Consider the following 21,899-nt stretch of genomic DNA (forward strand, 5'->3'; position numbering starts at 1 on the left):
CGATATTCAAGGGAGTCCGAAAAAATATCGATATAACCGGGACTATCGATATATCCGATATCGATATAACGAGACTTTACTGTATATATATGGTGGATTGGATGGGGGGGGGGGGGGTACGTGTAAATGCAACATGTTTGGGCTAAAATGAAGCACGGCATCCTCAAACCATTTCGTTTGATTCAAATCAGGTTGTGTTTTAGGAAAGATGATCATTTTTTTGTTTTGTCTACAATCAGATGAATGATAATATCGCTCGGCTATGGATTGACGTATGAAGTTGTCTATGCGCTTCTCTGTTTAGAATGAATTAACACCAGCCTGGTTGCATCTCAAAGCCTTTCATTTAGCATTCACGACCGAGGTGAACACCTCACCTCCCCGCCCCCGAGGCATCTTCCAAGTGGCCAAAAAAAAAAAAATACAAATAAATAAATAAAGAAATTCCACCCCCTCCGTGCGTGTATCGAGTCGATCCCGGTGGGAGAAGCTTCAAATGTGGTCAGCGTGTGACACAGTGACTCAGCCTGTAGGCGGCCTCTTGCAAGCCTTCAAAATAAAATAAAAAAAAAACACCCCGGCGGTCTGTGTTGGGAGGCAAGACAGGCAGACAGACAGACGGATGGCAACCCCCCCTCTCCCCATCTTCAAGTTTCACTGCTTTTTGGACCTCACGCGAATACACGTGGTGCCTCGCAGTTTCTTCCAGTTTTTGGGGATTATTAGGTCGTAGTACTTCCATGCAGCGAATCAAGTCAGCTTGTGCTCCATATGAGGAAGAAAGTAAGCCTTCGTTTGTTCATTTTTGTAGTAAATGTGTTTTCGGTCTTTGTGTTGACAAAGGCAGATGAGCTTGTGTTAAATTAGCCTGCAGGGAGTTCATTATTATTATTATTATTATTATTATTGAGCTTATTGCGTCATTTCCGTCGTGAATTGACTTTTTTTTTTTTTTTTTTTTTCAGATCTTCAAGGCACCTTGTATCCTCTTGAGTTTGTTGACGAGTTGGAATTTGTGCTTTGGAAAATTAGGACCTTTGATAACTGATGATGTGAGCAAGCTGTCGTTGTTGGTGAGCTTTTTGATTTCTATCTCTCTCACAAATGTTGATTTCGATTGATTTTGTGTAGTAAATGATGACATTTGTTTTAGAAACGCAACATCCCTTCTGATTATGAGATTCCTGTTTATTACATTCCCAAAGAAGTGGTATGTAATCCTTCTTGGCGGCTCAAATGTTTTTATATTTTTCCGTTAATGTTTTTTTTTTTTTTTTGTCATAGTCTGGTGAGTGTTGGGTGGTTTTAAACGTCTACCCGTTGGAGCAAAGTCTTCGGAAGCTAGCCGACATGTTTGGCGTGGTCTCATCCAATAGGGAAAACATCCTGGTTTTCGTCACCATGCTGAAGGGTTTGCGATTCACCTTTGACAACCAGGAATTGGTGAGGGGTCGGCGTTTTGCTTTCATTGGTGGTGTATGTATGGTGAAGTAATTGAGATGTTGCGGTGCAGGAAAGGGCCATGCAGGTGTTTCAGTGTCATTACGTGGAGGGGAGCTTGAAGAATGAGGTTTATTTCGACTACATTGAGGATATCCTGAACGCCGCGGGGAATGATGCGTCCAGCTTTACCTGCAAGCCGCCGCCTTGTCTCAATATGGATAACGGACCAGGTGAGTCATGAGGGGCCTTTCGTCAACATACAACATGCAATATATATATATACATACTATATACATATAGTTTACAGTTATGCATTTATGTATTTATAGGTATTTATTTATCTGTTTATTTAGTTATTTATTTGTGATTTTATTTGTTTAGTATTTTTATTTGCTTGTTTATTTATATATTTGTTTATTTATGTATTTATCCATTTATTTATTTGTTTGTTTGTTTATTTTTTTATTTGCTTACTCATGAAGTTATGTGTTTATTTATTTATTTTACTCATTTAAGTATTTATTTAGTTGGTTATTTGTTTCTTTGTGTGTTTATTTTTTGCTCATGTATTTATTCATCCATTAATTAATTCATTTATTTACTTATATTTACGGTATTTATTTTTTGCACATTTACCTATTTATTTATTTATTTATTTATTTGTTTATTTTACTCATTTATTTTACTCATTTGATTATTTAGTGGGTTATTTGGTTATGTGAGGTTTATTTTTTTTGCTCATTTATTTATATATTCGTTCATCAATCAATTAATTAATTTATTTATTTACTTATAATTACGGTATTTATTTGTTGCACATTTACCTTTATATTTATTTCTTTATTTATTTATGTATCCATTAATTAATTTATTTACTTGCGTGTTTACAAATGAGGCCTACAAAAATCTGCCTAGCAACAATATAAACCAATTACATCTTGCTGCGCATGCTAATATGCTAACTGTTCCTAGATTGATTAATGATCGTAAAAGCACAAACAGATGCCCGAAGCGGTTCAGTATTTTGTAATCAAGGGAATTACGTCGCGCCTGATAAGATTTCTTGCAAATACTTTCCAATAACATGACAGCACATCCTTTTCTCGGCAGGGGGTCAAAAGGGAGGTCGCGAATCCAGATGGTGGAAAAGAACGCCGCTGCTGCTGCTTCTGGTGATGATCATTCCGATCGTGGTTTGCGTCGTTCTCATCGCATGGCGGGTGAGTGGGATATTTTTTTATTTCTTCAAAAATGTTAATTTCTATCATATTGACTCTTTTGACCGCCATGCCTCACAGCGAGATTTGGATGATCTCAGGCGGTTATTTTAGCGGCAGCTTCTTTTCCAGTACATCGGAACATATTAACATTACGCAAACAAGATAATCGCCTTGCAAACAGTTGTGAAAAACACATCCAAAGCTGTAACAGGACGAGTTTTGTTATTTTATTTTGGTGTGGCAACGTCGTTATTTATTAGCTGTTTAGCAATGTACGGTTTCCTCCTTATATTGTACCCTCAGGCCATTTTGCAGTTAAACTACGACATTTCATTTATATTATTATCAAATGGTGATGTACTCTTTTCTTAGTGAGAACTTCCTAAAAAGGAACTTCCTGTTTTAGGATGACATCAACATTCAATTCAGCGTTTAAAACCTTAGATGCTTTTCTTTTATAAAAAAAAAGTTATTTCCTAAGGTATATGGGTCTGGAGTTATATGAGCTCGAAATTGGGGTTAGGTGTACAAAATACCATACAATACATAGCCAGGTAACGTCCAACGTACGACCCGTACTTACGACTATGCCCTCCAGACTCTATTGAAAAAAAAAATAATTCTACGCTTGGCACCGCTAGCGCTAGGAGGCCGGCAACGCGTACAATGCAATTTTGGCCAGCCAGCATCTCACACTCGCACAGCAATCGACAGCGTGACGACACCAGGGTGGGGGGTTAGTTAGCGTGTCATTTAGCCTCCGGGTCTCGATTCAACATTTTGAATGGATTTCAACTTACGACCATTTCAACTTACAACCGAGTTCCGTTCCGACCAAGTAAGTCGACTTACGACCGTTTGGTCAGAACGGAACTCTGTCGTAAGTCGGATGTTACCTGTATATGGATTTATATAGTGCTTGAACAACAGTTGACATGGACAAAAGGTAAATACTGCCACCTGATGGAAGGGAAAAACATTAGCCAGAGGTCTGTCCAGCACTTTATCAGCACCTAAGCACGAAACAGCAAAACCCGAATAAATTCGGAAATGGCAGTGAATGAGTTAAATATCATGTGACGCTTTGCGGTTACCCACGGTTACGCTACGTAAGCTAATTGTGGGTAAGCGGTAAGGACTAATTGCCATTTTCTCCAGGTCACATTAAGAAGACATTCGAGGGATCGCCCCACCGAAGAGATAGAAATGGCAACCGGTGACTCCGTCCCCAGCGTGTCCGTTTCGGTATCGCTTCAAAAACCCGACGGCGTCGCCGCTGATGGTCTCGAAGAGGACGACGAGCTCGCGGGTCCTGACGACAGATGAAGGATAAAGATGGACGTTCGCAAAGACGCAGAACTCACCTGAGCCATTTTTTTGGGGTACAAATCGTCCGTCAATGGACGTCAATGAAGATTCATGTGAAAACTGAAGCCTGGACTGAAACTTTTCTACAAGAATGGACCAACAGATTTGGAATGGGGTGTCTTGTCCTGAAAGATGGCGATGCAAGTGGACTAAGGTCGACCATAAAAGACTGGACTGAAGGTTAAAGGTCGGAAAATACAGGTTGGAAAAATTGGGGGATAATAAGGTACGTCGTGATCCGTCGCTACTTCGTGGTTCACTTATTACCGATTTACAGACATTCGGAATAAAAAAATGCCGTATGACGAGGTTTTATATCTGCCTGTAGCTTGATTGGTTCCCAGCGCAGTTTTTTTCTTGCTAGAATGCCGATAAAGCGCTGGTCAGACCTCTGGCAATGTTATTTCTTTTCCACAAGGGGGCAGTATCTGCCTTTTGCATCCATGTTAGCGCTTTGTTCCAGCTTTAGCTGTTTTTAAAGCGCTATATCAACCAATATGTATTGTATTTTGTACACCTGCCCCCATTTCAAGCTCAGATAACTCCAAACTGATACAACTTGGGAATTAACTCTTTTTTTTCCAATGAAAGAAGATAGCTTATGATTTCTAACGCCGTATTGAATGTTTATGTCGTCCTAAAACTCAATATTCTGTGGATTCTGCTATTTGAGTGACTATGACAAAAACCCTGGCGCTGGAGTGGACACATTTTTTTGCACATAGTCTGGCAGTGAATGAGTTAAACACCATCGGCGGTGATTCCAGGCCCGTCGATTCATCGTCCGTGTTGGCAAGTGTCATTTCCTCCAGCCTACGGCCACGTCTTTTGTAGGACGAGAACAAACGTCCCTCTTATGCTCCTCGCTGAGCTCATCCTGTCCTGTCCGTCCGTCCGTCCGTCCCCCCCGCCCTCCCGTTCGATGTCTCCTGTCTTCCCTCTTTTTCTTGTATGTGACGCATCCTCTCTCCACACAGTCATGTTCTCATGACCCAAACGGGTTTGACTCAGTCAATGAGGCATTAGAAAGTCCAGTTGTCTTTGCTGCATCAGAGATGAAGAAGAAGAAGAAGAAGAAGAGGCGATAGATCACGGGCGAAGGGGGACACAATGGACGGATTGACGGCCAATCTGGCCTTGGCTATTTTTGCCATCTGCTCGGCGCTTTGATACACAAAGTCGGACCCTTGTTGAACGGCAAACGGCCATGTTGTTTGCGAGCCATCTGGGACCGATTAGCGCAATGTCAAAGACACACGTGCGCGACTGGATCGGAGAAAAATATGATCATCTAATGCCGATCATATTAATAATAATAATACATGTCATTACATATTGACTTACAGAAAATTGACTTTTCGGACTACACCTATCTATTAGCTATGTATTAGCTAGCTAGCTTTTTATCCGAGTTATTTAGCTATCTATTAGCTAGCTAGCTTTTTATCCGAGTTACATAGCTATCTATTAGCTAGCTAGCTTTCTATCTGAGTTACTTCCAGGTTGAGTGAAGACCAAGCTAGCCATCTGTTAGCTATCTATTAGCTATGTGTTAACTATCTATTAGCTAGCTAGCTTTCTATCTGAGTTACTTCCGGGTTGAGTGAACGCTGGCGGAATATGGATGCCTCTCCTCACCCACAGCAAAACTTATCCTGTGACTGTAAAGTGACCTTCAGAGTTTTGAAAGGCGCTTAGAAATCAAATGCATTATTATTATTATTATTACATAAAAATTCACATTGTTAGAAACTTTAGACGCTCTTTAATTATAAAAAAATAGTTAATTCCTCAGTTATATGGGTCTGGAGTTATCTGAACTTGAAATGGGGGCATGTGTACAAAATGCAATACATATTGATGTATATGGCGCTTTAACAGCAGCTAAATCTGGAACAAAGATCTAACATATACAAAATACAAATGCTGCCCCCTTGTGGAAGGGGGAAAAACACTGCCAGAGGTCTGACCAGCGCTTAATCGGCACCCAAGCATGGGAAAAAACCAGAACACATTTTTGAATGGCGCTCCACGTCATATATTTTCAATTTCCGAATAAATTCATGAATGGCAATGAAGGAGTTAAAATAGCGAAAAAACATAATTGAGACACAAACCCCCCAAAAATGTTAAATTGTGTGAATGATTTACTGGGATTGGAGCCAGATGTTGGATACAAATTACATCCTGCCTCAATGTGTTTCTTCATTTCTGGTTGCATTATGTGAAAGTAGTATTAGAAACAGACCCGTTTGATGCGGCGCAGCGCTAAACTACTGCCAGTTGCAACCACAAAAATGAAATATTGGATGAATTATAAAATAAAATATGATAGATGGTGATTATTTCCATTGACAGCCCTTGGATGTTAATGTATTGTAACTGGGGGGTGTTGGTAGTGAAAGTAATACTTTCTATTAGAATCAAAGTTGCATTCGCTGGACGTATTTATTTGCGAATAATGCGTTAGCATGAAGAAAAAAATGAACTTAACATTATTAACATTATACTTATGCATGTGACGTTTACACAAAATGTGTTGTGTATTTTGTGCGAGATACATTTATAAGGGTCACTAATTATTCGTTATAATGATAACGTATTTATTCTATACCAGAAGTGATTGTATGTAGCCACTGAGCTACATTTTTTTTCTACATCGGAGTGTAAACATGTTAAATAAAAATTCCCTGGCGTTTTGAAATAAAAATACCTACAATAAACATTTTTTATTTGACAATTTGCTGCTGTAGCGTCAGTTTCCGAGGTATTTGAACGCATTATTAAGATGAGATATACGAAGCTTTTATTTTGTGCAGTCGCTTCCGCCGGAAACGTTAAAGCTTTTGTTTTGGAAAGCTACTAGCCACGGTCGCCATTATTCTTCCTGGCTTTACGTTCGTGAAAAAGAGATTTATTTTACTTTTATCGTAGATTTTTCAAGCAAACTGCACATCGTTGTTTTTTTATACAACCTGTTTATTCACCCGTGAGTTTGCAACGCTGATCAGGGGCCAAAAAATGGAGAGGCGGTCTGAGGGTGTCGGTAAGTTGCTAAGCTAACGTTGGTCAGCTAACAGCTACCGCCACGAACAGTTGAATAAAATGGCGCATACAGTCTGTCGCTGCATGTAATATCGATCCTCGGTCAAGGTTGATCGTAATTTTTATTTTAACTCTTCACAGCATGCAGCAGACCCTGCTACGCTCGTACAAAATTAATCATCATTGCCCGGATGTTCTGATCGCATTCTGCATGGTTGATTTTGTTGCATCCCCCTAATGTTCAATGCACCATCAAGCAATATTCAAACATTTATTTTGCTAGTTAAAAATAGTACCAGTCTCGTATGATGCGCACGTTTTGGGTCATTTGCGGATGAATTTGAAACGATGACTGTTTGTGTTTCCGGTTTTAAGTCCATAACCAGCGTCTGCGTACATCATGCCTAATGACATCACTGCATGGGATAATTGACTTGCACGGTACTGTGTATGTACTTGGCCCTTATCTTGTTTTATTATGTAAAACGGAAATAGTGTGAGGGTGTTTTGGTGTTACAAAATAGTGTAAAGCCAGCCCGGTGGGGCCCACATGTAATGGACATTCTAGAAAAGACCACTTAGTGACAGTGAGAACAAAAACCATTGAAAATAGATGACTATTTTTCTTAACAGCTCGCTTGTTGTTGTCTGATGGCTAGCTTGTTATTGTCTGACCCCTTCCAGGTGGCGGAGGGTCTCTCCCCTTGGCCTCCCTTCGCCTGATGGCCTCCCCGCTGCAGCTGACGTATTCGTTCATGTGGCAGGTGATCCGCCATAAAAACATCAACCAGTACAAGAAGGTGGAGGAGTTTGTCACCATGGTGACAGAATCCGTTCCGGAGCTCATGAGTTTCAAGCAGACGGCGCAGCTCGTCTTGGGCTTGCGGGCGAGGGTCAGCGAATATTTTTCACTCTGTATAACAATCACGACGTCCATGACGAAAGAGCAACTTGAATTAGCCTTCATTAGTCTTGTAGTGGAGAAATTTACATTCCACAGCAGCAAAGTGATGGAAGGAAAAGGAAAGGAAGAAGTAGAAAAAGAAAATACAGGAGCTGCTGTAAAGCTAGTTATCTAGCGAGCGAGCTATTAGCTATCTATTAGCTATCTATTGGCTAGCAAGCTATTAGCTCTCTATTAGTTATGTATTGGCTAGCTAGCTAAATGTTGAAAGCAAACAGGAAGCGGTAGCATCCATTGCCGAAAACAAATTGTATTATATCTCCTGTCCCACAAAAATCCACATCAATTCCGAGCCGTGACAATGCCACATACTGAACAAATCGGGGATGGCATATTCGTGCTGCCGAAAAGGCGCAGCGGGTCAACACAGTCTAAATCCGCATCAATTCCAAGCTGCGGCAATTGCACATACGCATCGGCGCTTTGCGCTGATGCTTCTTTCAACTACGTTGATGGTATTCGATGAATTATCCCAATGTCCAATCGAGAATTTTTGCTTTTAGATCATTTTGGATTTACTCCAGGGGGAAGGCCAACCAGACTTGCGCGCTATTCAAACGCTCATCAATAAACTGAAGATCACTCCACCCGCCGGGGTAAGAACGCGAGCGCTCGCTTTCCAAGATGTACGCGGCGGCGGCGTTAAATTTTCACTCATTCCCCTGTTGCTCAAAGGACGTGGAAGTGGAAAAATGTCAAACCAACTTCATGGTCCTGGTCCAGGATCTGCTGAAAAGCCCCACTGAGAGGAAGCTCTTCTTTAAGGTACGCTGGAACAATACGGTGTCGAACCAAGGGTAGTCCGCGTTGTCATGGTTACGCTTACGCTTCGATTCATAACAAAAGACGTCTCCGTGGCAACCACCTCGCCTCATTCGGCCTTTCCGAGATTTCAAAAGGAAGCTCGCGAGTTTTTTTTTCCCTCCGCAGGAAGTCTTCCCGGTTCAGTACGGCACCAAGTTTGACACGGCGCTGCTGACTCTCATGGCCGGCCTGGTGTGTAAATTGGAGCAGTTTCTACCAGTTCCTAATCTGACCCAGGTATGAGAACCAGATGAGAACCAGGATCCAAAAATGGATCTAAAAATCGGAGGTTTTTTTCTTTTGGCTTCAGCTCAGTGACATGATTTCATCGCAACCGGCGATGCTGGAGGCATGTGGGCGGGACATGCCGCTAGGTGCCGACCTCAAGACTCTCCTCCTGTACCAGCAGTCCAGAGGACTTCTATCTGGTAAAGGTATGAACAAGACCGCTTATTTTCATTAAAATTAACCGCAGTGTTCTCGAAACGTTTTTTCCCAAGAAGTAAAAGGTTGACACCCACGTCACTCACCAGGCAAAGAAGCCCCGCCTTCTAAGGCCGAGTGCCAAACAGTTGGTGATTGAGGGCTGTTGATTCCAATATTATTTTTTTTAATCATTGTTGGGGGTAAGTTGCTAAGCTAATGCTGTTCAGCTAACAGCTAACGCCATGAACAGTTGAATACTTATAAAATGTACTTTAACTCATTCACTGCCAGTGTGTGCAAAAATGTGTCCATTCCAGTGCCAGGGTTTTTGTCATTGTCACCCAAATTCCAGGACCCACAAAATATTCCGTTTTCGGACTATTTAAACAGTCAATGCAGCGTTAGAAATTTCAGACGCTCTTCTTCAGAAAAAAAAGAGTTAATTCCTAAATTATGTGGGTCTGGAGTTATATGATCTTGAAATGGGAGCAGCTGTACAAAATACAATGCAATATTGGTTTATATAGCGCTTTAACAACAGCTGGAGCTGGAACAAAGCGCTTACATGGAAAAAAGGAAAATGCTGCCCCCTCGTGGAACAGAAAAAAACATTGCCAGAGGTCTGACCAGTGCTTTATGCCCCCCCTGTAAGAAAAACGAAAACCTGAACAAATTCGGAAATGGCGTCCCTCGTAATAAAATCGGGAATGGCAGTGAATGAGTTTAAAAAAAAAAACATTTCAATTTAGCATTAGCATTAGCCACTGATGTACTATGGCGATTCGTCTTCCATCTGATCTCATTGATAAGCTTAACCAAATCTTCCCCAGCAACCATCTCGTCATCGGTGGGCGACTGCGTGCTCTCCTCCCTCGCTTTCCGACCCAAACCCGTCGAGCCACCTCCACCACCACCACCCCCGCCTCCGCCGACGCCCCCTCCCCCAGCGCCGCAGCCCACGGTTAGCCCCCCGTTCACGCTCACGCTCACCGACTCCGACGACTTAGGTGACCTATCAGACGAGTCGGGCGACGCGGAGGTGGATGCCGCCCCTGGTAGCGCCACGGCGAAAAAGGTCACAGATCCACCCGAGGCGAATCCGGGGCAAAGCGAAAAACCCGAGCAAGCAGAAAAAGACGAACCGGCACGCCCCCTTTTGAAATCCATCCCCTTTAAAGTGTTGACGGTGCCTCGGAAAACGGCGTCGCCCAATTCCACCACCACCACCAAGGACGGGCAAAAAGTCCAGACGCAACGCGTCACCCTTCACCAATGGGTGTCGAAAATCGCCACCAACACCATCTCCCTCCCGGCGTTACCGCCGCTGCCGCCGGACCAGCTTAGCGCCGACGACTACTCCCGCCCGAGCATCCGCCGCAAAAAACAAATCCGCCCTCCGCCCGACCGCTTCAACTGTAGCGTTTGCGACCGAAGCTTCCCTTACCAATCCAAACTCATGGACCACGAACGCATCCACACCGGCGAAAAACCCTTCGGGTGCACCTCATGCAGCAAAAGTTTCCGCACCCAGGCTTTCCTCAACAACCACCTGAAGACGCACAGCACGGCCAGACCGTACGCTTGCGGCCAGTGCGGGAAATGCTTTGCGAAGCTTCAAAGCCTCAGTAAGCACATGCTAGCTCATAGCGGTCAAAAACCGTTCTTCTGCGAGATCTGCAATAAAGGTTTCACGCAGTCCACTTATTTCAAGCGGCACATGGAATGCCACACCAGTCAGATGACCTTCCCGTGCAAGCACTGCAACAAGAGCTTCCCCACCGCTTTCAAACTGGCCAATCACGAGCGCTGGCATACCCGCGATCGCCCGCATATGTGCGAGCGATGCGGTAAACGCTTCCTGGTTCCGAGTCTCCTAAAACGCCACATGGGCTACCACATCGGCGACCGCCAGTACCTTTGCTCCCAATGCGGCAAGACCTTCGTGTACCTGTCGGATCTCAAGCGCCACCAGCAAGACCACGTCCCCAAGGCTAAAATCCCCTGCCCGGTTTGCCAGAAGAAGTTCTCCAGTAAATACTGCCTAAGGGTCCACCTGCGTATCCACACCCGGGAGCGTCCGTACCGCTGTTCCATCTGCGAGAAAAGTTTTACGCAAGTGGGTAATCTGAAAGTGCACATCCGGCTTCATACCAACGAGCGACCGTTCAGCTGCGACGTTTGCGGGAAGACGTACAAGTTGGCCTCGCACCTCAACGTCCACAAGCGGACTCACACCGGAAAGAAGCCGTGGATGTGCGACACCTGCGGGAAAGGATTCGCCATGCCGGGCCTGCTCAAGAACCACGAGCAGTCGCACCTGCGCGAGGGCGACCCGGATTTTGCCGCCAAGCGGCGGACCAGGGGTAAACAGAAGAAAAACGCCCTCAAGAGGAAGTTTGACGACGACGAAGAGGAAGGCATCGATGATTTTTAAGGAAAAGCTGTCATATATTCTTGCTCATCTGCGTAGAACAAGGAATATTAGTGCCGTATCGATGAGCCCAGAGAAAAGCTGAGACGTCAGGTGCTGTTTTTCATTCATCAAAATATACTTAAAAGCATTTTTGAAGGTAGTGCAACAAATGTCATTTCCATTTATGTAAATTAGAAAAAAATACAGATAACATCTGACTTACGACCACCCGTACTTACCACCAATTGTACTTACGACACCCATACTTACGACCACTCGTACTTAGGACCACGACCTCCAGATCCAATTTTTTTATTTTAATTCTACGCCTGGCACCGCAACGCGCTAGCAGGCCGGCAACGCGTACGACAATTTTGGTCAGCCAGCCAGCATGTCACTCTCGCACAGCAATCGACTGTGTGATGACACCAGTGGGGGTGGAAGGGAGGGGGCTGCGAGTCATTCAGCTTCCGAGTCTCTCTTCAACATTTTTATTGGATTTTGACTTACGACCGTTTGGTCGAAACGGAACTCGTTTAGTCGTAAGTCGGATGTTACCTGTATATGATTTTTAAGTTGGACAAAACAAATTGAACCCTCTGGGCCACCATATTTTGTTATACAATTATTTGTGATACATCCACGAGTAGACTTTAAAGTTTCTTTTATATGTGTTTTTTGTTTGTTTGTTTTTTATTACTTTTCTCCATAATAGTTTCGCTTGTAGCAACAAGATTATTTTTAATGCAATTTAAGATCTGAAAGGCAAGCACGGCCTTGTAATCATGTTCATTTGGAGAACAAATCGTAAGGTCAAATGTTAGATTGTTGTTTTTTTTTTTTGGTATTGGAGTACATACGACCGTCACGTGTTATTTTTTTTAGTTTTAGTATTTTTTACATATACAGAACATCTGTGGTTTTTTTTGGTTGGGAATATAATTTGCTTTCCATTAGGCATCCATGCGTTAGTGATTATGAATAGAACCTGACTCCAGATTGCATTGTGATAGTATTTTTTTCTCTCCCTTTTTTAATTCAATCATGAGGAAATTGTCAAATGAGTCTGTGCACCTCCGTTACAACATTAAAAGTAAAAGTGAAGGATGACATCAGTGTCGTCATTTCATACAGTCATTCATCTTCATCTCCGGTGATGAAGTCGGGCCATTAATCCTTTTATCTTTGAGGCAGTACACCTCTTAACGCTTTAAAATGTTTGGTCCTAATGACTTTTTAATAGCAAGTCCTTTGTTTTTTTTACCCCCCACCCCCACCCTTCACTCCTATGGGGTTTCGGGATCAACCAGTCTCCAATTTCTAATTTATTGATGCTCCCCTTTTGTATAAGTGGCAGACTTTAAACAACATGTTTAGTTGACGGATCGTAAAAGTCAGTACACACCAAATGGGAATGTGACATTTTTGAAACGCATGGTTTAGATTAACGCTTTTTTTTTATGTGGTACACTATGTTGTGGGCCAAGCTGGGCGAATGTACAGTAAACAAGAAGTGAGTCACTTCCTTTCCATACCCAGGAGACTTTCCCCGAGACCATTATGGACAGTCAGCAGTTTGAAGGCCACATATTACATACATTAGTATGTAACTTAATCATCAGACGAGTCATCTGCCTTGTTGTCAAGGAGACACATTGATATCGACATTGAAGTAAACAATGCAGCTATTGTGGGGTTTACAGATGCTATGGGCCCATTTAGTTGCTTGTGTGTGTGTATATATAAAATAAAAACCGGAGCATTTCAATATCTACTTTTTATTTTTTATTGTGATTGTATAATACAAACACGACTGCTCACAATGGAAGGCTAAAGGAGAATAATGCATCAGTCACAATGCAACATGACACACGGAAGTGACGTATAAGTAAGCGGAGGGGAGTTGAATTCAGGTGCGCTTCCGTTTTCTTGTCACTGGAAAGTGTTCTTAAGAGTTTTGTATGGTGCTTATATATTAAAATGATTATTATTATTATTATTATTATTATTACACGAGAATAACACATCGGTCACAATGAGACGTGACACACAGGAAGATTGGTAAAAAAAATCTGAGGTAAGTCGAGCGGGGGCATTCAGGTGCGCTCAGTTTGGTCCTAAAACATGATTTTAGGTTGTTCATAACATGTACTTAGCAATTGAAAAATATTTCTTTATTTACTTTGTTATTTACGTACTTACCAGTCGAAACTGGATTCTGGTCGGAACTCTGTAAGGCAGGAACTTGATAGGGGGGGAGATAGTTAGTGACGGACCGACGCCGGACATATTTCCGCTAATAACAATCTTAGCTAACCTACCACAAGGGTTGTTTCATACTAAGGTGTACTATGGAAGCCATCATGGAGGACTGTGACGAAATGAACACATTTAATTTAATGATAAGTATTCGGTAGTCTTTAGTAATAAAAGTGAAACAGGAAAAAAAAGTTTTGATAAAGCTCCGATCGTCCAGCTTAGTGATGACAAGCGCGATAGCCACTTTAGCATGTAGCCTGCCTACTGTTTGGGATCGGTTCTTGTTATCGCGTATTTATAATAATTAGCTATTTCTTATTTGATTTAAAGATAAATGAAAAATATAACTTTCGACGGAAAGTGCAGTCATGTTTCTAGCGATCATTTCCTGACTGGGAGACTTAAAAAAACATTTTCCACGCGTGAGTAAATGACATTTCTCCTCTCAATTTGTCTTATTCCACAATGTTTCATGAGATTGACCCCAACGCTTTCTCGACAGTTCATCATTCACTTTAGGCTAACAAGATGAAGATGTTCTCAGTAGCCCATAAGACTGTCTTTGTGGTGGACCACTGTCCCTACATGGCTGAGTCCAGTCGTCAACAGGTTGAATGTGATGTCCTGACCAAAAGCCGGGGACAGGGACTCATTCCTCTAGCTCCCGTGTCCAAGTCCCTGTGGACATGTGCTGTGGAATGCTCCATGGAATACTGCCGCATCCTTTACGATATCTACCCGCTGGACAAATTGGTTAGTGAGTCCTACCGGTTTGTTTTCTGCAAGGGGAGATCAGATGCTATCAAGTAAAATCTATATTTCCTTCTAGATTAACTACATTGTGAGTGATTCAGAATTCCACTTATTGAATAGCTGGAAACGTGATTGCCAGAGCACACACGAGGTTAGCATGTTACTTTAAACAAATGTCCCCCTTTAAAATCCATCCAGCATTTTTGCACATCTTAAAATATGGACGCCATTTTTTGGGGGGGTCTTTGGCAGCTCATGTCATCTCTGGCCGCGGTGGGGCCCCCCAACCCGTGCGAGGACCCCGAATGCTGCAGCATCCTGCACGGGCTCGTAGCGGCGGTGGAGTCGCTGTGTAAAATCACAGAGCTTCAACACGAGAAGCGAATCGCTCTGATGGACGTTGCTGAGAGAGTCGCTAACCGCGGTCGGATTATCTGTCTCACAAATGCTAAAAGGTAGACGATCGAGTTATTGGAAAGTTTTTCATGATTAATATAAAAATACATCAAATGAGGGTATATAATGGAATGTTATGTTGAATCATACAGTGACACCCATGTGCGCATGTTGGAAGACTGCATCCAGGAGACCATTTTGGAGCAAAACAAGCTAGCAGGAAGTTCCGACAGGTCAGTTTGTTTCTTTTTTATTGTGATTATTCGCTAGCTTGCCCGTTGACTGTGTGGGGAATGAGAGTTACTGTCCTTTTTTTAATGTAAACTTATTCTGCCTTATTTATACTTCTTGCTGTTTCAGATTGATGGCCATCCAGCAATGCGAGCTAGTCCTCATTCACATCTACCCCCAAGGAGACGACACGCTGGTGTCCGACCGGCCCAAGAAGGAGGTTGGAGCTTCAAAAAAACCATCCTCGTCAATATTTACATTACAGAATTGTAATTATGTTTTGTGATTTTACCCCCAGGTTTCCCTCTGCTAACCAGCGAGGTGCACAGCGTCCGCGCAGGAAGGCACTTGGCTACCAAGCTGAATATTCTGGTGCAGCAGCATTTTGATTTGGCTTCCACGACCATCACAAATATCCCCATGAAGGTCGGTGCACTTTGACCCCACCACCCCCCAAGTCCCCCCCCCTCCTTAGCACCCATCACTCACATATTCTAACAATCACCGAGCGTCTTTGCTCTGTCTTAATGTTGCAATCAGCCATTTTTTTTGCATTGCTCCGCTCACGTCTGCTTTGATTTTTTTTCGCTGTCGTCGCCCCTCCCTCACTTCATCTCTCTTTTGTTTTCTTTTTTAAAATCCTTTTCACGCATCTCACCTGCATGTCGAAGCGACTGAACGAACCCTGCTGCTGGTTTCATGCTGTATTTTCTGTTTTGCTAGCCCACATTAAATGTTTGCGAACAGGTTAGTACTCGAAGCTCACACACACACGCACGTGAGGAGGAAAAGAGCGTTAGTCCAAATCATGGTGTGTGTCTTATTTTTATTTATTTATTTATTTTTTTTTTGTGTGTGTTGTACGCTCTTTTTTTTTCTTCTTCTTTTTTGCAACCATTCATTTGTTTGATGTGTGAGATGTTCAAAGAAAGGCAACGTTGGTCTCTGGATTAAAAAACGAAGGAAATAAACAAATACATAAATACGCACATAAATAAATACATAAATAAATATATTGATAAATAAATAGGTACATAAAAGAATACATGAATCAAATAATAAACATACATATATACAGTACGTAGGTAAATAAAATACTAAATACATATATAACTAAACACAAAGAAATCAATCAAATGAATAAAAAATAATAATAATAATAAATAAATACATTCCTAAATAAATAGGTAAATAGTATACATTCACACTAATAAATACATAAAGAAATAAATACATACAGTGATAAATAAATAAACAAACAAATAAATAAAATAATAAATAAATGAATAAATACAAGAATAAAAAACAAAATCAATAAATAACTAAAAAAATACAATAGTGTATAGATAAATATATAAATAAATACACATAGGTAAATACACTCAATACAATGATAAATAAATAGGTAAATAAAAAAATTAATACATACATTCCTAAATAAATGAGTAAATAATTTCACACTAATCAATACATAAATAAATAAATACATACATTGATAAATAAATACACACATACATAAATAAATAGTTAAATAAAATAATAAATATATGAATAAATACAAGAATAAAAAAAACTAAATAAATAAATAGGTAAATAAACGAATAAACTAAATCAATAGTATATAGATAAATATATAAATGGTAGGAGCTGAAAATAACATGCATATTGATACTATATCATAATAATAACAACAATACTACTAATAATAATAATATAGAATATGACAGCACGCTGTCAAGCGTCCGTAATAGCTCACCCAGGCATGTAGAAGTCATTTGAAGTCATTTTTCTTGATGGAAAACAAGTTGTGCAAAAGTGTCGGTTGTCCTTTAAAAGCTTCAGTCACTTTTCGTACCTGTGCCCATGGTAGGAGCTGAAAATAACATGCATAGAGATACTATATCATAATAATAACAACAATACTACTAATATAGAATATGACAGTACGCTGTCAAGCGTCCGTAACAGCTCACCTGGGCATGTAGAAGTCATTTGAAGTCATTTGAAGTCATTTGAAGTCATTTTTCTTGGTGGGAAAACAAGTTGAGCAAAAGTGTCGGTTGTCCTTTAAAAGCTTCAGTCACTTTTCGTACCTGTGCCCATGGTAGGAGCTGAAAATAACATGCATATTGATACTATATCATAATAATAACAACAATACTTAATAATAGTAATAATATAGAATATGACAGTACGCTGGCAAATAGGTAAATGAATACACACAAATAAATAAATACAGTGATAAATAAATACACAAATACAAACATAAATAACAAAAAACAAACAAACCAACAAAATGAATAGGTAGATAAAATAATAAATAAATAAATAATAACCAAATAAAATAACAAATATATAAATATACACACAAAATAAATAAACAAAAAAGTTAAATATCACTGCATTTTGAAGTGTAAATATGATCCCCCCCATGCTCCTTGCGAGTGCTGTCATTTTGCGCTAAACTATTTGAGGGAATTATTTCATTTGTGGAATAGTACATGTACCTTAAAAAAATTGCGACCACCGTTGCCTCTTCACCCTAAAATCTATTCCTCCTCCGTTGTCCACTTACATCACCCGCTGCGTCCTCCTGACTACATCACTTGAGTGTTAAAACACACCTTTAGCTTTTAGCATAATCACCCCTCACCCTCAGCCCCCTCCATAACCCTTGAACATGAAATCAGCAGTGTGTAACATTACTTTCCGTTGTCCTCTTCAACTTGCTCCTCACTGGTATTGCGTTTGTCTTCTGTATCTTTTTTACCGCGGCGGTTGAACAGGAAGAGCAACACGCCAACACGTCGGCCAACTACGACGTGGAGCTTCTGCATCACAAGGATGCTCACATGGAGTTTATTAAAAGTGGTGGGTCAACGCTAAAAGCGCTCCATGGCATTTATCTGCCATTTTTGATTGATTTTTCTATTCATTTTTTTTTCTGTCTCGCAGGGGATTTGCATATGGCCGGCACCAGCACGCGAGAGAATGGACTTAAAGAAACGGTCACGCTAAAATGGTGCACGCCGAGAACCATTTCCGTCGGTGCGTTCAAGTCAAAACGAAAAAGGGGGAGTTCTTTTTCAAAATGGCGTCCCCTGATTATCCCACGATCCATTTCAGAACTGCATTACTGCACCGGAGCGTATCGCATCTCGCCCACGGACGTCAACAGTCGTCCTTCGTCGTGTTTGACCAACTTTCTTCTTAACGGTAAGTCGACCCACGGGGTTGAGGTCATGTTTCGGGCTCGGGAAAAGCGGTGTTAAAATTTCAGTCGTAGGTCGGATGTTACCTCTATATGTACTGTATTGTATTTTGTTCATCTGCCCCCGTTTCAAGCTCAGATAACTCTAGACCCATATAACTTAGGAATTAACTCTTTTTTTCCTGATGAAATCAGAGAGTCCAAAGTTTCTAACGCTGAATTAAATGTTTGTGTAGTCCTAAAACTCAATATTCTGTGGGTCCTGCAATTGGAGTGATAATGACAAAAACCCTGGCATTGGAGTGGACACATTTTTGCACATTGTCTGGCAGTGAATGAGTTAATTGTTTATTTACGGTCACTCCAGGTCGATCGGTGTTACTGGAGCAACCGAGGAAATCTGGTTCCAAGATCATCAGCCACATGCTAAGCAGCCACGGCGGCGAGATCTTCCTGCACGTTCTCAACAGCAATCGCTCCACCCTGGAAGACCCGCCTTCCATCAGCGAGGGCTGTGGCGGCCGTGTGACAGATTATCGCATCACTGTATGTTGAGTCCGAAACTATAAATAAAGATTTCAGAAAAAAAAAAAAACATCAGATTCATTTTGTTTGTGTCTTGCAGGATTTTGGCGAATTCATGAAAGAAAACCGCCTCACTCCCGTTCCGGAAGCTTCTCATCATCCGGCAGGGAAACTCCCGGCGCAGCGAGCTAAAGCCCAACTTGAACGCTACACGCGTTACTGGCCTATGATTATCTCCCAGACCACAATTTTTAACATGCAGGCGGTAAGCGCGACTTCCATTCGCTATTCGCACCTGAATTAATATGGCCTCCTTTATTATTAATAATAATAATTATTACTATTATTACCATTACTATTAATACTATTACTATTACTACTATTACTATTATTACTATTATTACTATTACTACTACTACTACTACAACTATTATTACTATTACTATTATTCTGTTTTTAAGGTCGTTCCTCTCGCTAGCTTGATCGTAAAGGAAGCGCTAACCGAGGAGGACGTCCTCACCTGCCAGAAGACCGTCTACAATTTGGTGGACATGGAAAGGAAGAACGATCCTCTTCCCATCTCCACCGTGGGTTCCAGAGGGAAAGGTCCCAAAAGGTTGGTTCCTCTAGCTGGCTACCTAGCTGGTTACCTAGTTAGCTGTCTATTAGCTATATGGCTATCTAGCTAACTTTCCATTAGCTATCTAGTCAGCTAGCTATCTAGTAGGTAGCTGTTAGCTATCTGGCTAGCTTTCTAGCTATTTGAGTTACTTCCTGGTTGAGTGAAACGTGACACATTTAAATGTATTTTTTTTTTGTCCATGGTGTTCATACGATGTTATTTCCCCTACAGAGACGAGCAATACCGCATCATGTGGAACGAACTGGAAACGTTGGTAAAAACTCACGCCGGGGCTACCGACAGGCACCAGAGAGTCCTAGATTGCATCGTCGCCTGCCGTAGCAAACCTCCCGAGGAAGAAGAAAGAAAGAAACGAGGCCGGAAAAGGGAGGACAGGGAAGACCGGACTGATAAAAATAACGGGAAGGAAGTCGAGGAGAAAAACTGGAAAGACGCCGAGAGGCGAGTGATTGACATGATTGTGTCACCGTATACTCGGTTGTCACCGGTGTAACGATCACGTGACTATGTTTTCTTTTTTTCAGGGTGAAAATTGTGCCGGATAAGGAGGAGCAAGGAGCAGAAGTCATTAAGGATTCACCGGATTCCCCTGAACCTCTTATAAAGAAACCTCGTCTGGCCACTGACGAGGTTGAGCCACCAGAGGGCGCCAAAGGTACTTGAATCAAGATGAGGTTTTCCTTATAATAATAATAATAGTAGTAATAGTAATAATAACAATTATTATTATTATTAATAATCATAATAATAACAATAATCATAATTATACATTTCGTTTGTAAGCGCCTTTCAAAACTCTCAAGGTCATATACAGTCACAAGGTTGGTTTTTCTGGGGGTGAGTAGCGGCAGCCACATGCGCCAGCTTTCACTCAACCCAGAAGTAACTCAAATAGATAGAAAGCTAGCTGACAGATAGCTAATAGATTAGACAGTTAGCTAACTAGCTAGATAGCTATATAGCTAATAAAATAACCAGCTATATAGCTAGCTACCTAACCAAATAGCTAAAAGATAGCAAATTGATAGCCAGTTAGGTAGCTAGATAATAGATAGCTAATGGATAGCAAATAGATAGCCAGCTAGGTAGCTTGCTAGGTGGTATTTTCATAGCATATTTATATCCTTTTTGGTCATTTTTAAGCAACTTTCTAACCTCTCATGGTCATATATTTTTATTTATTTTTGGGGGTTCTAAAATGGCCACTTTGAACCAGATATTTTACCCCGCCACAGGTCCCGTCTCGCTACTCTCTCTATGGACCAATCGGATCAGCGCCAAGTCCAGGAAGCGACGAGAGTTTATCGGCAGAGCGCGCTCGGTCAACAGCAAGTTTGAGCTGTACCAGCACCTCAAAGATGAAAACGGGTGATTTTTGAATCAGCTCCGAAATATGTTATTTCGATCCTCTGATATTGAAATTCAAATCATATTTTATTTGTTGACAGGATGGATGTTCATGAAAATGGCAAGGCCCCCAGATGATGATTTTCCAGCAAGCTGTGGTGCTGTTGTGTGTTTTAAACTTGTCATTCACGGCCTCAAAGGACAACTTGCCAGTGAAATGTTGTATTTCATTTTTTTTTCATTTTTTTTGTAAATATATCCCTCGTCTATTGTACATTGCAATAAAAACAAATACAAGAGATGCTGTGTTGTAATACATTGATGCTCTCTATTTTTATTTTATTTTTTTACACAGCTTATCCTACACTTTGTTTGTATTTGTCAGGGCGAAAAAGTTTGAATTAACAAACAAACATTTGTTTGTTTTCGTCAAATTAGAGGCGATATATTTAAATCAAATAAGCTTCACAATGTAAACACGAAGCCATATCATGGGGGCCGCCATCTTGGTTGGCCAGCTGACACTGACGTCATCACAAATCGCCAAATATGGAGTTCCCCTGATGAAATGCCAACACAACTCCTCCTTTTCCTTCGACCCCACCCGATTCTTACCGTTTTTTATTTTTTGTTTTTTATCACATTAGAAATGATATATTTAACTAAAATAAACTTCACGATGTATTCACGAACATGCGATTTCACGGAGGCCGCCATCTTGGTTTGCCAGCTGGCTCCAACGTCATCACCAATCACCAAATTTGGAGTTCCGGCGTTGAAATGCCAAAATAACCCCTCCTTCTCCTCTTCCTTCGACCCCACCCGAGTTCTTACCGCTTCTCTCAAGTCTC

At 41.4% G+C, this 21,899-nt stretch overlaps 3 protein-coding genes across 4 annotated transcripts; all 3 read left to right on the top strand.

The window, feature by feature from the left end:
- The first annotated feature begins 161 nt into the window (after positions 1–161).
- On the top strand, positions 162–3,997 carry LOC148881571 (uncharacterized). The gene is made up of 7 exons (XM_088988723.1): positions 162–783; positions 966–1,073; positions 1,154–1,210; positions 1,285–1,443; positions 1,514–1,673; positions 2,554–2,663; positions 3,822–3,997. The coding sequence occupies exons 1-7, from the start codon at positions 772–774 to the stop codon at positions 3,987–3,989; spliced, it is 774 nt and encodes a 257-aa protein (XP_088844849.1). The 5' UTR covers positions 162–771; the 3' UTR covers positions 3,990–3,997.
- Positions 3,998–4,180: 183 nt separating this feature from the next.
- Positions 4,181–12,793, top strand: LOC148881572 (uncharacterized). 2 transcript variants are annotated; one of them, XM_088988715.1, is made up of 7 exons: positions 4,181–4,257; positions 7,761–7,969; positions 8,544–8,636; positions 8,716–8,805; positions 8,971–9,081; positions 9,155–9,278; positions 10,101–12,793. In XM_088988715.1, exons 2-7 carry the CDS (start codon positions 7,799–7,801, stop codon positions 11,702–11,704), a joined length of 2,193 nt encoding a protein of 730 aa, XP_088844841.1. In that variant the 5' UTR covers positions 4,181–4,257; positions 7,761–7,798; the 3' UTR covers positions 11,705–12,793. The 2 variants fall into 2 exon arrangements, with proteins under 2 accessions (XP_088844841.1, XP_088844840.1); XM_088988714.1 differs by lacking the exon at positions 4,181–4,257 and adding an exon at positions 6,874–7,077.
- Positions 12,794–13,965: 1,172 nt separating this feature from the next.
- Positions 13,966–21,342, top strand: ints13 (integrator complex subunit 13). The gene is made up of 17 exons (XM_088988904.1): positions 13,966–14,364; positions 14,445–14,695; positions 14,772–14,846; positions 14,948–15,150; positions 15,244–15,324; positions 15,452–15,568; positions 15,640–15,748; positions 18,109–18,193; positions 18,278–18,370; positions 18,449–18,538; positions 18,901–19,079; positions 19,159–19,323; positions 19,520–19,674; positions 19,912–20,142; positions 20,226–20,356; positions 20,937–21,069; positions 21,150–21,342. The coding sequence occupies exons 2-17, from the start codon at positions 14,471–14,473 to the stop codon at positions 21,184–21,186; spliced, it is 2,109 nt and encodes a 702-aa protein (XP_088845030.1). The 5' UTR covers positions 13,966–14,364; positions 14,445–14,470; the 3' UTR covers positions 21,187–21,342.
- The last annotated feature ends 557 nt before the right edge of the window (positions 21,343–21,899 follow it).

The sequence above is a fragment of the Hippocampus bargibanti genome, linkage group LG22 (genome assembly GCF_051943395.1).
Source record: "Hippocampus bargibanti isolate YZ-2025 linkage group LG22, ASM5194339v1, whole genome shotgun sequence".
Lineage (NCBI taxonomy): Eukaryota > Metazoa > Chordata > Actinopteri > Syngnathiformes > Syngnathidae > Hippocampus > Hippocampus bargibanti.